This window comes from Scyliorhinus torazame, chromosome 17, assembly GCF_047496885.1.
Source record: "Scyliorhinus torazame isolate Kashiwa2021f chromosome 17, sScyTor2.1, whole genome shotgun sequence".
Classification (NCBI taxonomy): Eukaryota; Metazoa; Chordata; class Chondrichthyes; order Carcharhiniformes; family Scyliorhinidae; genus Scyliorhinus; species Scyliorhinus torazame.
Genome location: NC_092723.1, coordinates 139,500,101 through 139,517,375, shown reverse-complemented (window position 1 = coordinate 139,517,375; position 17,275 = coordinate 139,500,101). Strand labels below are relative to the sequence as shown.

The following is a 17,275-nucleotide window of genomic DNA, read 5'->3' as shown; positions in this document are numbered from 1 at the left end:
ACAAAATACTTCTCTCAGATGCTTTCATCAAGGATCCATTCCCAGGATTTCAATCTCTCCTTTTAATATTCCTCTGTCTTGGACTTCCACGTGCATTCAAGCTTCCACATAATGTCAGGTATCCAACCATGCCAGCAGAACACCACTGCTTCACAGACTGTATAAGGTATCACCATCCTTAGGATTACTTCAGATGTCTGACTTCTTGGGCGCGATTCTCCGACCCCCTGCCGGGTCGGAGAATCGGCGGGGGCTGGCGTGAATCTTGCCCCCGCCGTGTCCCGAATTCTCCGGTACCAGAGAATCGGCGGGGGCGGGAATTGCACTGCGCCGGTCGGCGGGCTCCCCCCGGCGATTCTCCAGCCCGCGATGGGCCGAAGTCCCGCCGCTGTCCAGCCGGCGTGGATTGAACCACCTATCTTACCGGCGCGGGCGGGCTCCGGGGTCCTGGGGGGGACGCGGGGCAATCTGGCCCCGGGGGATGTCCCCACGACGGGCGGGCCTGTGCCATGGGGGCACTCTTTTTCCTCCGCCTTCGCCATGGTCTTCACTATGACGGAGGCGGAAGAGACCCCCTCCACTGCGCATGCGCGGGGATGTGGTGAGCGGCCGCTGACGCTCCCGCGCATGCGTCGCCCGGCAAAGTCATTTCGGCGCCGGCTGGCGTGGCGCCAAAGGCCTTTCCCGCCAGCCGGCGGGGCGGAAATCACTCCGGCCCGGGCCTAGCCCCTCAAGGTGAGGGCTCGACCCCTAAAGGTGCGGAGAATTCTGCACCTTTGGGGCGGCCCGACGCCGGAGTGGTTCACGCCACTCCATTACGCCGGATTCCCCCGCCCCGCCGGGTAGGGGAGAATCCCAGCCCTTGTTCACAAACTTCATCAAGTCTGCACATTTCAGCTCTGTCTTTATCTGGGAGCTTTTCCCTGCCCCTTTCTTTAACTTCAGTGAACAGTGCCTTGTTCAAATTCCAGTTCTCCGCACATTCTCCTAATAATTCTCCTAACACGTTGCGGGCGGCGCACCTCCCACTATTCTTGGAGACTAGCCTAAGTGTCCCTAAATGGCTCACTCCGGGTGCCAAACGCAGCAAGATGCTCCCAGCCCGTGGCACTGTACATAATCTGGTTCACGTCCTTGCTGGGTGTGGGGGGTGATGGTGTGCTGCAGGGCAGTCTGGAGATCGGGGCACCCTTCCTGAGGGGTGGCGTCTTTAGGTCCTGCACTTCTCTTTCCTGGCGGGAATTTCAACACGCTCCAAAAAAATTATTAAGTGTGGGTGGATTGCGATGGGAATCGCTCCAGAACAGCTGACGAGTTTTTACCATTTTTCCCACCCAAAATGACAGTACCTTTTTGGGAGAATTCTGCCACTTGTGTCTTCAGTCTTCCTGGGACTTCTCTTTCATTCCCTAGATCTAGAACCAAATGTTCCTTAGATTCTGGGACTTGCTTTATATCCCTTACTCCATTGTCCTGACTCTCTGCTGGCAATTTCTGTGAGAGCTCCTTTCTTTTCAGCTACTTGGTTCCAACTGAAGCACAAGTACTTATGCATTTCAGAATGGGCCTCTGGTTGCTAAGCAACAACCTAGTCTTTCTTTGAGCTTTTTTATTTTCACGTCGTAAACCCTTTATTTATAATGTCAGCACAGTTTGAAATAAAACCAAAACCCATAGACGTGCAGATACTTTTGTTTCACATGAGCTAATTGAACTTTCAACACTTTCTTCCACAGAAATATAATAATAATCACTTATTGTCACAAGTAGGCTTAAATGAAGTTACTGTGAAAAGCCCCTAGTCGCCACATTCCGGCATCTGTTCGGGGAGGCCGGTACGGGAATTGAACCCGCACTGCTGGCCTTGTTCTGCATTACAAGTCAGCTGTTTAGCCCACTGTGCTAAACCAGCCCCTGGGTGGAAACACAAAATTAAATTTACTTAAAGTGATATGTTATTTCCAACACCCACAAATACCAATATAGAATATATAGAACTACATCTGTTTCTTGACACCACTCATTGTGCACATTGGCTCAATCTCACCTATAATGAACTCAACTGGAATGACAGGGGTTGAGGGGCACCTGATAGAAGTTTACAAAATTATGAGTTGCATGGACAGAGTGGATAGTCAGAAGCTTTTCCCAGGGTGGAAAATCAATTACTGGAGTATTGTGAACAGTTTCAGGCCTCGTGTCTAAGGAAGGATGTTCTGGCCTTGGAAAGAGTCCACAGGAGGTTCACAAGAATGATCCCTGGAATGAGGAACTTGTCATATGAGGAGCGGTTGAGGACTCTGGGTCTGTACTTGTTGGAGTTTAGAAGGATGAGGGGGGATACACCAGAGGCCTGGATAGAGTGGACATGGAGAGGATGTTTCCACTGGTAGGAAAAACTAGAACCAGAGGGCAGAACCTCAGACTGAAGGGATGATCCTTTAAAACAGAGATGAGGAGGAATGTCTTCAGCCAGAGGGCGGTGAATCTGTGGAACTCTTTGCCGCAGAAGGCTGTGGAGGCTAAATCACTGAGTGCCTTTAAAACCCAGATCGACAGGGTCTTGATTAATAAGGGGATCCAGGGTTATGAGGAGAAGGCAGGGGAATGGGGATGAGAAAAATATCAGCCATGATTGAATGACGGGACAGACCCGATGGGCCTAGTGGCCTAATTTTGCTCCTATGTCTTATGGTCTTATAGGTTTAAGGTGCGAGGGGGGACATAGGTTTAAGGTGCAATGGGCAAAGTTTAGAGGAGATGTGCAAGGCACGTTTTTTACACAGAGAGTGGTAAGTGCTTGGAACACGTGGCCAGGGGAGGTGGTGGAAGCAGGTACAATAGCGACATTTAAAAGGCATCTTGATGTCAACAGGGAATAGTGGGATACAGACCCTGGAAGTGCTGAAGGTTTTAGTTTGGACAGGCATTATGGTCGGCACAGGCTTGGAGGGCCGAAGGGCCTGTTCCTGTGCTGTACTGTTCTTTGTTCTTCGGTGTTCTTTAAACTTCTCATTGAATCTCCTGAGGAAAGTTCTGTACAAATATCCCATTTCCCAAAAGAAATCAAACAAAATTGCCGAATACTCATTGATCCTCCCATCTCCGGTACTTTCCCGGATGAATAGATGTTTTTATCATCTGAGCAACACAGGAACCATTATGTCTTGTACTGTACTTTTGACCATTTATTCATAACGAGTGTGACATACCATGACAGCAGATCTCCTGGTACTAGTAGCTACAAGCAGCAGCAATATCCATAATTCAAACCTAACCTCCAAGCAAATTTTTTCAGTTCCAAAAGCTCCTGTATTTGTTTATTGTTCGCAACGGAGAATCGTACAATTGTATTGTACCCCTGGTGAAAAGGATACCACTCCCATCTCTCTGCTTAGTATTCTTGGTGATCTGTTCCTTGGATAATCCATTAGGACCGGAAGGAAAGAGACCATCTACCTCTCTGATGCTGTAGGTATCAGGTTACCACGTCATGTTAATAACGGCAATGCATTTTAGCTTGGTGGTTGAGGATCCTGATTTCCTGTCCTGTTTCCACGTTTTAGATTTCAGTGTAAAGTGAAGTACAATTTACTTAATTGCCTCATTTTTCTTCTGACTCAAGGTCAATACAAAGACTTGGAAGTTGCGATATAGTTCCTACAATACTACTTCAGTATACTTTAACTCCTCTGTGACATCCACATTTCACTGGCAGTGAGAGAGGAAAGGAGCAATATTCCTCGAGCTCAGCAACTGTGTTGCAGACCAAGGAGCATCTGCACATACCATAAAATGGTATCATTGCAAAAAATGGAAAAATATGTTGCACCAGCACAGGTCTGGCTTTGAAACTGGAACAACTTAATCTGCTAACATTTGTCCAGCACCTCAGATGAGCACAACCACCATACAAATTGGGGTTGCTGATAAGGGCTGGAACTGAGGAAAGTGCAGAATCTGGGCACTTTTGTAATTCCTTCTGCAATGTTCAGTAGCATTTTGGGTGACAGAATGGTCAATATGGAGGTCAGAACAAAAAAAAATGACCTGTGTGCATTCACGCTGCTGAATAGTACAATAACATAAAACTTAGAAAATATATCTTTGAAGAGCATTGCCTGAAAGCCAGTGCATCCTCTCTGCTTATGATCAAATACTATTGTTTCTTATTTCAGAAACTGCCCTTCACAATCCCCGAGTTGGTCCATTCCTCTCCATGTCGGAGTTCTGATGGAATATTGTACACCGGTAAAGATATTTTGTTTATTAACTGGCTCTTTATCTCTTTGTTTTTTGATAACCAGAGAAAAATAATTTTAATATTTTTAAGTTCTCCCTTCCAGGTAAGGCCTTCCCAGGAAACATATCACATCATTTCCTAAATTAGAGAGCGGGTCCTCCTGTCTCGAACAAGGATGTATCTTAAACAGCACTAAGAGATGTACAGCAGAGTGTTGTGCTGAAATATTGCCATTTTTACTGAAGACGGGCAGAGGTGATATTTTTTCCCCTGAAAAACGAATGGAAGGATTTCAACAAAACTTGCTGCACTGATAGGATATAGTCCAAGGAAGAACTGATTAATATGTGGATGTGTATCCAGGTCCTGGAATGATTTAAAGGATCCGTTATCATTGGGAGATGGGTCAAATTGACTTTTTTTTAAAGAATATTGTAGGTTGTTTTACTTAGAATGTTGTGGGTTGCCTTAGCTGCAGCAGTGCAATTTGTCACAGCTGTCAAAATGTGAGCAGAGGTTTCAGAGCAGGTTGTTGGATTTAGATTGACCTAAAGCCGCTTCGGTTGATATGGAAGCTTTTAATAACTTTGAATTATCACAGTGCGACAGAGGTGTGCACTTTACTGAGTGCCTCCTTCGCATGTTCTACACTCCCTATTCCTCCCACTCACACCACTTCTAAGTTCAGGCACACACTTTATAGGTAATTAAAAGTTTGAATCATTATTTTAGCAATAATAGCACAGAACATTGGAGAAGCATGCTGCACTGCTTATACTACCCACCTTTTATTCAAATAAATTTTGTTCAAATAAATTGGCACTGGAGCGGGTCCAGCGGAGATTCACACGGATGATCCCAGGAATGGTAGGCCTAACACACGATGAACGTCTGAGGATCCTGGGATTATATTCATTGGAGTTTAGGAGGTTGAGGGGAGATCTAATAGAAACTTACAAGATAATGAATGGCTTAGATAGGGTGGACGTAGGGAAGTTGTTTCCATTAGCAGGGGAGACTAGGACCCGGGAGCACAGCCTTAGAATAAGAGGGAGTCACTTTAGAACAGAGATGAGGAGAAATTTATTCAGCCAGAGAGTGGTGGGTCTGTGGAATTCATTGCCACAGAGGGTGGTGGAGGCCGGGACATTGGGTGTCTTTAAGACAGAAGTTGATAAATTCTTGATTTCTCGAGGAATTAAGGGCTATGGAGAGAGGGTAAATGGAGTTGAAATCAGCCATGATTGAATGGTGGAGTGGACTCGATGGGCCGAATGGCCTTACTTCCGCTCCTATGTCTTATGGTCTTATAAATTTAAACGGGTTCAGTATTACAGTATTGGTGTTTACACATGCTCATGTCTTTGTATTTATGATTTTACCTGTGTTTGCATGCACGTACATGTGCTGATGCCTTTGTGTGTGTGTGGAGTATTGTCTGTGTGTGACTGCTTGTATCTGTATCCGTATTCATTGAAGACACATGAATAGCTCAGAGTTTAAGATAATTCTAATTTTTGGAGTAAACAATGCAAGAAAGAAAATTCCAGAATGGGAAATGGCCCACCTCACCCATTCCTTCAAACAGACTAAACAGAGTTTACATAGTCAGGGACTCCAACCAACCTATTCAATATCCAGAAAAGGGTACCTGTGCAATTCCAATCTGGCACTGATGGTAAAACTCCAATCTAACATTACAATCTACCATATTCAACCGTAACTTGTTATGGACGACACCTCCATGGTCCCAGAACCAATCATGTTCACCTTTGTATGTACTAATCCTTAGCATCTGTATCAATCAGATATTTACCCAGCTAGTTTTAAAGACATTGACACAACACTAACTCTTTCAGTGCTTATCTGTATCACATATCTATTCCTTTATGGACAAATATTTTCAAAACATTGTCTAGTTTCATTGATTAATTCAAAGGAGCTATTTGTGATCCTATTCAGTAATAACAAACTGGTGGACTTACTGCATCGTTATATTGGACCTTTCTGCTATTGGGCATCAATTCCGTGGTTTATATTAATTGTGCATGTTTTTTTTACATCTATGTCCTTCTCACAGAGATTGTGTAAAATATGGAAGTTTTCTTTTTTGAAAATAGCTTTTCATTTTGACACTTAGCTGCCCATTTGTGAGTTTTAAAGTATGTGAGGTGTTCTTTTACTTGCAACAGGTAAGAAACAGGATTTATGGTTTGTTGTGGATCCCACAACTGGAGAAAAACAGACCACACTGTCCACAGATATGTCGGAGAACATCTGTCCATCTTCGCCCCTCCTGTACATTGGGCGGACAGGTGAGAGCGCTGATTCTGGGCTTCAGTAATCAAGTTATGGCAGTTATGATTCAGGATACTAGGTTCTTTGCTCTGTAAAAGAGGTGATCTAAAAAGAGTTTACGAGATTTTGAAAGATTGATCCAGAAAATTGTTCACTGTGAGGAGGGATCCAAATCCCAGAGGAACAAATTAAAAATAGGTTAAGAGTGTGAAGGGAACGGGTGGCACGGTGGCCCAGTGGTTAGCACTGCTGCCTCACGACGCTGAGGACCCGGGTTTGATCCTGGCCTCGGGTCACTGTCCGTGTGGAGTTTGCACATTCTCCCCGTGTCTGCATGGGATTCACCCCCACAACCCAAAGTTGTGCAGGGTAGGTGGAATGGCGACGTTAAATTGCCCTTTAGAGTATGAGGGGAAGTCATGTGGAATTTTTTTTAAAACTGGGAGTGGGTTCTGAAGGCAATTGGATGTGCTCCTGTTAAGGGGAGCTTGGGAGACATCGTAGATAGATATGGGGTGAAACAGTTAAAGGATCAGATGGCTGGTCCATTTCTTGTTCCTAGTAATTCTTCTGCTCGCATGGCTAGGATCATGATCAAGTACACAGTAAGTGTTCACATAAAACATTGACTGCTGCCTAGAAAATTAGAATCTATGTACACATGGTTAGTGCCCTTGGCCTTTCCAAATTTGATTGGACCAGGTGAGTTGACAGAACCCCCCCCTCCCCGCGCAACCCACTAGCCAGACCACACCAGACCAGACCACCCCTCACACCCATCTGACAGAGAACCGAGGCAGGTTGTAACATTGTGACCAGGTGTTTAATGTGACAACATATATACAGATTTGTGCCCTAGCCCTATAACTAACCTGTGCCCTGCACCCGTGCCAACTTCACTGGTGTCTAACTTTCTGTCCTTACAGGCATTAATGCTATGTCTTGGTGGATCCCCAGATGGTACATCAGGAGTGGGGGCGACCTGCTGTGATTCCCGCCCTGCGACCTGGGTCCCCTAGCCGTCTTCTGGGGTAACTGGGCCTGTAAGGGCCCGGCTGCTAGGGTGTCCCAGGTGGAGTGGTGCCACCCTGTTCTACCCGTTGCCCACCAGATGCGCCACGGACAGGAATGGGGGGGGGGGGAAGAGTCTGAGGTGCTGCGGTGTTCCAGCACCTCCCCTGCGGGAGTCACCGGCACCATCACCTCCTCCTCCCTCATGGTGCCCTATAGCCCCCGCCTACTCCATGGGACAGGGGTGTGATGGGAGCTATCCCTGAGGCTCCACCGCCACCTGGCGCTGCCAGTCCTCAGGCCCGCTCTGGTTTCGGCCAGGGTCTGCATGCTCTCGGCCATGGAGCACAGGGAGTGGACCATCTCTGCCTGGGACTGCGCCACATCACCCATTGATTGTGCCACCACCTTCTGTGTCTGTGTCACATCAGCCCGTGACTGTGCCATCTCCCTCTGGAAATGGGCACCATGTCGGCCACCGCCTGGGCAATGCCGCCGACGTTCCCAGCCATGGCCTGCTGTGACTGGGCCACGCTCAGAAGCGCCAATGCGGTCCAGTTGGCTCTGGCACATACTTGCCTGTGAGGTGGCCCCATGCCTTGGACATGCTGATCCATAGCCAAAACCGTTGCCCCCAATGCTCCACCGTGGACGTCATCTGTGCAGTGTTGCCCTGGGTGGCACGCATTATCGGCACCACCTTCTGCTGCTATACGCGGTTGGACTCCTCCAACTGCACCTGCAGGCACTGAATGCTCGCCAACAACCCCTCATGTAGTCCTTGACTCTGCGACCGCATCTTCACAATCGATGGGACTGTCCGTTCCAGAAGCTCAAAACCCGTCTGGATGGCAGCTAGTTCCTGGGGTAGGCCGGCCCTCCGACCATCTGCCCCCTCAGGAGTTCCTACCTCCACCTGCTGTACCGGATCAGCTGTGTGGTGCGCACCAGATAGTGTCCCAGGAGACTCTTTACTAAAGTGCCCAACCAGGGTGAATGCCCCTGGGATGGTGGAGGGTGTTGGATACAGCTGTGATGGGAAATCCGTGTCATCCTCCGACTCTAGCTCCGGGGTGTCTTGGGTCGAGGCTGCTGTCTGAGCTGCTCTCCTCGTCAGTGCGCGGCTCATGGCGGGGGCTAGAAAGTCCGCGCATGCAGCCCAGGGGGTGGCTGGTATGGATGCTGGCATGTAGTGTAGGGTGGGGGTTCGGCCACCCTCCGGGTTGTTGGAGGGGGCGGGGGCGGTAGGGTTACAAGTGTGTGGGATAGGGTTAGTACCAAGGGCACAGAGCTACCTACTCACCCTGGCCGCCCTGAGGAGGTTGTGCAGTTTTTTCCGGCACTGCTGGCTGGTCCAGACGGTGTTGCCCACGGCGCTGACCACCTCTGTCACCTGCGCCCAGGCACGGCGAATAGCGGTGGCTGGCAGCCTCCTTCCCGGACCAGGGTACAGGGTCAACCGCCTCTCCTCCACCGCATCCAGGAGGGTCTCCAGCTCGGCGTCTGTGAAACGAGATGCCGCTCTTCTCGCTGCTCTTGTTGGCTGGGATGGTGTGTGTGGGGTGTGAAGTATGTATATGCGGCTGCAGCTTGTCAGCCTCCTGAGTGTCAATCACAAAACCAGCGAATCCGGCACCGTTTCTCATTGGAATCGATTGTGTTCCACGTGGCGCCGGTGCTAGATGCTTAACTGTATCGGTCCAGGTCCAGCGCCAGTTTTGCTGTCGTGGAACTCCACGAATCCTGCGCCGGAGTCAACACTTAGTCTCAGCAGTGGAGAATTCCGCTCTCTATCTTTAGCATATGGCTCAGTATAATAAAACATTTCCTGTGACCAGTTGGCCAGTGAAGTAGAGTCGGTTATTTTAGTTGATTATTCTGAGTCAGTGTACTTAATATAGGATGGGTGTGACATCTAGTGATGGAAGTGAGGTACTGTGACAGAACTAGACAGCCATTTAAATCTATTTGTTCAACCATTGAAAATTCCACACAATTCTAGGTGACATTGAGTATGATTTATTTTATTTATTTTTTAAAATTTAGAGTACCCAATTGTTTTTTTTCCAATTAAGGGGCAATTTAGCGTGACCAGTCCACCTAACCTGCACATTTTTAGGTTGTGGGGGTGAGACCCACACAGACACGTGGAGAATGTGCAAACTCCACACAGACAGTGACCTGGAGCCGGGATCGAACCCGGGTCCTCAGTGTCGTGAGGCAGCAGTGCTACCACTGCGCCACCATGCCGCCCGACATAGTATGATTATATTATACACATCTTAACTTCAAACAACCCCACCCAGCTTCCAGCCATGCCACCGAGGAGACCACCCCCATGATTTGGGGATGCCGACCTGGGCAGATTGTTGGATGCGGCAGAGGCCAGATGCGATGCCCTGTTCCCCCAAGCGCAGAGACACACACCTTGGTGGGCGTCAGCAGTGGACAGCTGCTGGGGCACTTTCTGATGAGCACCACACAGTTGCTGATGCACATAAGGTGGCGGCAGGAATGTCCAGGTGAGATAGCAGTCAAGGTCTGCTGGATTCCAGGACCAAGCTGGGCCCAGTCAGATGCAGAGTCTCTGGACCAGGTATACCTGGAGCTGATGCAGACGCTCGGGTACGGCCAAGAGATTCAGCCGGGGATGTCAGCAACACTTCAACAGGTCCAAAGCCAGTTGGAAGAATCCCAGAGGCTATGGACGCAGGCGATGAAGCCAACACGGCTAGGATGGCGACCGCAATGGAGAACCTGGTGCACAATGTTGGCAGCATGAGTGCAGGTGTCCAAGGCGTAGCTCAGTCGGTGATGCCCATGGCTGGGTGCCTCGATAGCCTGTCCCAGTTGCTGGGTACGTGAGCCAGTACCAAGTGGACCTCGATAAGGCGCTGCGGGACATGCCCCAGTCACAGGTGAGCATTGCCGGGGTGCTCCAGAGCATGTCCCAGTCACTGAGGAGCATCACTGAGAGCATCGACAGTGTGCTGCTGACATTTGGGAGCCGCCAGGGCTGGCAGAGCCAGGTGACGCAGGGGCAGCCAGGGCTGGATCCAGCTCACCCAAGGTGAACCCCAGAGCCATATGTGTAATTGGTGCCAACCCAGAGCCACCATGTGGAGTGGCGACAGTGCCCACCAGCTCCTGTGCAACCCAGCCCCCTGACAACGGCGACTCTCGGAGTCAACATCCAGAACAGGGCGGCATGACGAGTCATGTGCCGCTGGTAAGTGGCCCGGGGCCTCCGGCCTCAGGGCCCCCAGAGGATGCCTGCCAGGGGCATCAAAAGCCAAGGGATGCAGCAGGCTGTCTCCACCTCTGTGCATCTTGGGGACACGTCTATGCGCAGCGTTAGAGCACACAAGGCTAAGCAGGTCGAGGATCACTGAGAGGGCACTTGGGTGGGGGGGGGGGGAGGAGAAAGGTTGGAGGGTGGGCAGATTGGGAGAGCTGGGTGGCGCCATAGGGGAATTGGGGCAGTTGGGAACACATGTGTATATCATTAAAAAAAGTTGACTCTGTAAATTTGACGTCTCTGGCACTTACCTCCGCAATGCGAGCTGAGCACGAATCCCAGGCCCCAGCTCACTGGACAGGCAGGGGTCAGACTATGGCATAGATGGAGGAGCACCAGCTCTCAGCGGGTTAGTATCACCCCCCATCCACGACAGTGACCCGCTGACCGTGCCGACATTGTCCCATCACCCTGGAGTGCAGTTACACAGACCCTGTGAGGGTGGGACATGGTGGGGGAGAGGGGAGGCTGAAGGATGTGTGAGGGAGTGGCAAGGAGAATGACGGCTGAGGCCAGATCTTATGTGAATGGGACGAGGATGAGGGCCACCCTTGCCCTCCGGGCTTGCCCTCGTCGCTGCCACCTGTCTTCCATTCACCGGCTGGTCCTGTGGGTCCTCCCCCGGGTTTGTCCTCCAGCCCCTCTTTGTCCAGCACCACCTCGTTCTCCTGCTCGGAGGTGGCCACAGGTTTCTCCTCCACCACCTCTAGCATGTCTGCCCACTTCTGTGCCAGTATGTGGAGGACACAGCAGACCACCACAAAGCGGGGGACCCTCTGAAGGGTGGACTGCAGTGCACCTCAAAAGCGCTCAAGGCATTGGAACCACATCTTGAGTCTGATGCCCTGCTCCATGACAGCCCTTGTTGTATCGGTCACCAGCCTCCATACTGGCGTCATTAGCTAGGTCCTCAGCAGGTAGCCCTTACGTCCCCAAGACCAACCGGCCATCCTGGGGTGCTCCTCAAAGAGGCCGGTGATGTCCGACTGACCCAGGATGTAGCTGTTCTGCATACTCCCTGGGAAGTGTGCACACACATGCATGATCTTCATGCGGTGGTCGTACGCAAGCTGGACGTTCAGGGAGTGGAACCTCTTGTTGATGTAGGGCGCTCCCAGGTGGCCAGGTGAGCACAAGGCCATCTATTCGCCCCTGGATCTGGGGCATCCCGTCGATGGCAGAGAATCTTGCTGCCCAGGCATCCTGGCCTGGTCCATGTCAAAGTCTTTATAATTCGCTGCCCAGGCAAACAGGGCATCCGTGACTTCATGGATGCACTTGTGGGCTGTAGCTTGTGAGACGCCACAGAAATCTCCGTTCGAGCCCTGGAATGATCCTGAGACGTAGACGTCTTGATGGCCATCGGGAGCGGGTATCCGCATCCTCCACACGATGGCCAGTCCGCAAGGACATGGCACAGGTGCCACACCGTCCCCTTGAATTTTTAAATAAATTTTGAGTACCCAATTATTTTTTTCCAATTAAGGGACAATTTAGCGTGGCCATCTTTTTGGGTTGTGGGTGTGAGACCCATGCAGACTGGGAGAATGTGCAAACTCCACACGGACAGTGACTCAGAGCCGGGATCGAACCTGTGTCCTGGGCGCTGTGAGACAGCAGTGCAAAGGACTACGCCACCGTGCCGCAATACACCATCCTCGTGCTGAGGCAGAACCTCCTTAAGCACATGCTGTCCAACATCTGTTCCAAAGACCAGCGATTCCTGTACCCCTTGGGCTAAGACGGCCTCCCCTTCTGGGTCCCTCCTGGGCTGGTGTGCGGCCGAGTCATGGTGTGGGGCGGGGCCAAGCACATGGGCTGCTGCCTTGAGGCTCTATCAACGCTGCTGCCGCTGCCTCCTCCAGCGTCCGTCCGCCTGGCCTGCCAGCAGCATCACGAGGGCAGCTTCCATGGGGTCCAAGATATCTTTTGTTGCATGTAATATCTGTAAGGAATTGGGAGAGGGTGTGAGACTGACAACCAGCGCTGTCTTCCACCCTGGGAACCCCATTCCCTCATTGCTTCCCCACACCCATCCCATTACCCCTCCCCCGCTACCCGACACACCCTACCCACACAGCCCCGGCCGCAGTGGGGGCCCCTACTCACCAGATCTGTACTCCAGACATCAGCACATAACGTTACCTGGACTGGGCGCTGGTCCCCTTCCCCGTGCACACGCTGCAGCGTGATCCTGATTTCACTGAAATGTCCTCGCTGCTGGGGCCCTGGTCAGCCACGCCCCCTGCTCCTCAACCCCACCACCCGCAATGGAGGCCCATCCCGACCGAGGCTGGCCCCCTTTGGGTTTCCCCGCCCCACTCCAAGCACTGGGACAGCAACCCCAGTGCCCCAGGGCTCATGGCCTGGGAGTGAAGATGGCCACTCACCTCCCCGGTTCTCCGCAGCAGCCCTTCCACCAGCTTCACATTTTTAAAAAGGAGTGCTAATCGGTGTCCGTGTGACCACTTGCTGGGAAGGCGATTAGATCACGGGAGCCGTTAGATAGGGGGTCGCTTCCGTTAAATGTATGGAGATTGACCTGAAGTGATGATTATTGGTTTCTCGCCACGCTACAACGTGATCCTGATTTCGCCCACGGAGGCAGCCCGATCTATCACAGATCGGCACCTGCCGTGTTTCTCGATTTCAGCCTCTCCCGTGATCTAACAGCCTCGTCGGTTCTCACTTAAGCGCAAATCGCAATACGGTCATTAAATCACACCCCAAGTGTTTTAATGTATGTACAGTGTCTCAAAAACAGCAACCTTGGGACTGAATCCATGCCGGATTTCAGAACTTGTCTGAAAAAAAAATCAAAACCTCTTAATTCAGTGAATAGAAAAAACATGAAAAACAAATGATATGATGGCAAATCACTTTACATTTTATGTCCATGTCAATTCAGTTCTCACACATTGGATTTAATGAGCGCGATCCAACGACTACGCTGTGCCCAAAAAGCAGCTCATTGCGGCGCATCATGCCCGATGAAAGCCGGGATACTGCTCCCGGGATCTATCCGGCTTCCAATGCCTAGCAAGATCGCATTAGATCTGGCGAGACGTTGCGATGTAAATCCCGCCCATTGTGGGCAGGATCAACTTTTAGCAAATCTGCATATTAGAGCGAGACGGCCAATCTCACTTTAAGATGCGCTCGCCTGATCTACCTGAGGCTTTGGGATCGAATCCCTTAGTCTCGGAGACCTTAGGCGAGTGCTGTTCAGTATTGGTCCCCACAAAAGGAGACCAGACAGGATGGCACTTGAGGGGGGGGGGGGGGGGAGGGGGGGGGGAGGGGGGGGGGGGGGGGGAGGGGAGGGGGAGGGGGAGGGGGGGAGGGGAGGGGGAGGGGGAGGGGGGGGGAGGGAGGGGGAGGGGGGGAGGGGGGGGGAGGAGGGGGGGGGAGGGGGGGGGAGAGGGGGGGGGAGAGGGGGGGGGAGAGGGGGGGGGAAGGGGGGGGGGAGAGGGGGGGGGGAAGGGGGGGGGGAGAGGGGGGGGGGAAGGGGGGGGGGAGAGGGGGGGGGGGAGAGGGGGGGGGGAGAGGGGGGGGGAGAGGGGGGGGGAGAGGGGGGGGGAGAGGGGGGGGGAGAGGGGGGGGGAGAGGGGGGGGGAGAGGGGGGGGGAGAGGGGGGGGGAGAGGGGGGGGGAGAGGGGGGGGGAGAGGGGGGGGGAGAGGGGGGGGGAGAGGGGGGGGGAGAGGGGGGGGGAGAGGGGGGGGGAGAGGGGGGGGGAGAGGGGGGGGAGAGGGGGGGAGAGGGGGGGGAGGGGGGGGGAGGGGGGGAGGGGGGAGGGGGAGGGGGGGGAGGGGGAGGGAGGGAGGGAGGGGGGGGGGAGGGGGGGGGATCGTTGGCCTCTGGGCAGGGTGTCACCGTGGCACTGCCAGCTGGGCACCTTGGCAGTGCCAACTGGGTGCAGGAATGACTGAGTGCGGTCTCGGGGGGAGGAGAAGCATTCCCAGCTGGGCCACAAAAAAGAGAGAGCCTTTAGATAGCGGGGTCATTCCTGCCATTTGTAGCGCAAGCAAGGGGCCCTCAATTCCTGCCCAGAACTGACCTTTTTTTTGGTTTGGTCATGCCCCAAGTGTGGGTGAATACCGAAAGCCAGCAGGAAACACCCCGCCAAACTCGCCAAAATAATTGAAAATTTTGGTTGAATCATGCCTCTGATCAATCAAGCTGAAATTATGTTTTTTTTAAAAAAAGTTGTAACTGAAAACTTTTTAAATTTGTGCAAGATTGTACAAGTTCTCTTTAAAAGCTCTCTTTAAATTGACTTTGACCCGTTGCAAGAAGGCAGCCAGTGCCCATTGAACTTAAAGGCTTTTGGGAAATAAGTGCAATGCTTGAATTTAAGCCTGTGGGCTTTTATTTGGGTGCGCTTCAAATGGCATCAAAAATCAATACTGTAGCAAGAAGAGGTATAATGCACAACCTAATATTCTACCTCATTGGATTCCGCAAGAGTCTTTTTCTTCTTCCTGTGTGAGTTCGACCATCTCCTGACAAAGTTCCTACCACTCAGAGCAGCAACTCACTGAACTTTTCCAAGCTGGGTCGGGTGGGATCAAGGGTTGTTATGTTATTCAAAATGTTAGGCACGTGAAACAGATACACCGCACCGATAGAGCAAATCCCTGAACAAGGTTTTCTTTACTCATTTGAAACTCCTGTATGGCCCACTTTAAAATGTGTCTGTTTTTCAGACACCGCCTGTTTTTGGATAGCCAAATTTGAGGTACTGTACCTGTAAACAATTTATTTTTAAAGTTTGTTTATAACATTTTAACTTTTAATGTTGCCCCAATCATTTATTTCATGCTCTAAAATTCAAATAAAAGTGATTGCTGAATTTTACTTGCTGGTTTGTGAGAATACTTCAATATGATTGGCTGCTTTCCCTGCTTGATGACATAATTGTTGGTGGATGCCTGGAAATCCTTTCGTTTTGGCACCAGGTTCAAACTAACATCGGGAAAGTGAAATCCATGCCACAGATTGCTGGAAGTTTGTGTGCAGTTTTCATCACGGCCAGTGTTGAGTGCAGGTGCGTGTCTGCTGATTTCAAAATCAAGGTCCCTCTGTGCAGTTTTTTTTCACATTTTCAATAAGGGTTGCTCCCTCATGACTGGCAGTAGTGGATATATTATACAATGGGATACATGTGTAAGGACAGTTTTGACTAAAAAGATCACATAGTTCCTGTCATTTGAAGTGTAATGTCAGGGAGCATCATCCACTGTATTTGAGCTGACATTTAGTCCTGCAGATGAAAGACTAACATTCTACCAGCAACATTTAATTCCCTGTAATATTCCTTAATTTATATTGATAAAGAAAAACTCTAAAGATATATAGTGAACATTTTTGCATTTTTCATCTTGTCAGAATATATGATCACCATGTATGACACCAAAACTCGCGAACTCTACTGGAATGCTACATACTATGATTATTCTGCCCCTCTATGCAACGAGAACACAAACTACAGTAAGTTTCGCGTTTGCTTTAATTAAGAAACTTTTTTTTTTAATTTCAAGAAGTCACTGCTGGCTAAAATCTTTGAACCATGTAATTGAAGTCCATTTCCTGAGTGAAATTTCAGTTTCGCATTAGTTGAAATCACCATTAGAAGAGTGAAATTGAAGCAGTCTCCTTGTTCCTGATTTGTGCAGAAATGGCTCACTTTGCATCAAACGGGGATGGTTTGGTGGTGACTGTAGACAGGGAGTCGGGTAACGTCCTTTGGATGCAGAACTATGGCTCCCCCGTAGTGGGGATGTTCATTTGGCAACAGGACAGCCTTCACCGGATACCTCATCTCAACATTGCCATGGAAACTCTGCGATATCTCACATTTAACTCTCAAGACATCCGAATGATAAAGTGGAAGTACCAATTTCCTAAACAACCCTCCACCACAAAGACACAACTAGTGTAAGTTGATTCTTTCTTAATCCCAATTCCCAAATGTATAATGGATAACGACTGGTTTTCATTATCGTCACCCAAATAAATAACATGGGATGAAAGGCAAAATCTGTTGGAAAAATATTGGGTGGGGTGAGGCTATGATGGATTGACACTTAAGAATAGGGAGTTTACAATTGAGGCAAGTGGAGCAGGAGGCAATTTAGGTCAGCGAGCACAAGGGTGAAATGTGAGCAGGGTTTTATTCGGGTTAGAATACAGGCAGCAGAACTTTGGATGAGCTCAAGCTTATAGAGGTTGAAAGATGGGAGACTGGTCAGAAATTAATACATTCTAATAATTTCATTATACTTCTTCCAAATTGTACAAATCTGTAATTCTGGAAAGGATGAATGTAATTTGGAAAAAGTATTCTCATTGATCCATGCCTGAACTGTTTCAGTATCTCAATCAGTAAACTCACAATTCTGCTCAGTACATTGAATGTGCTTCA

The 17,275-nt window shown here is 50.3% G+C and overlaps 1 protein-coding gene across 3 annotated transcripts in view; it reads left to right on the top strand.

The window, feature by feature from the left end:
- ern2 (endoplasmic reticulum to nucleus signaling 2) overlaps nucleotides 1-17,275 on the top strand; it is a 130,904-nt gene that overhangs the window by 67,170 nt on the left and 46,459 nt on the right. For all 3 annotated transcript variants that reach the window (XM_072481166.1, XM_072481165.1, XM_072481164.1), the window contains exons 5-8: nucleotides 4,179-4,251; nucleotides 6,436-6,558; nucleotides 16,240-16,341; nucleotides 16,527-16,788. In XM_072481166.1, coding sequence (XP_072337267.1) covers nucleotides 4,179-4,251; nucleotides 6,436-6,558; nucleotides 16,240-16,341; nucleotides 16,527-16,788 — 560 coding nt within the window. The remainder of the gene's footprint in view (nucleotides 1-4,178; nucleotides 4,252-6,435; nucleotides 6,559-16,239; nucleotides 16,342-16,526; nucleotides 16,789-17,275) is intronic.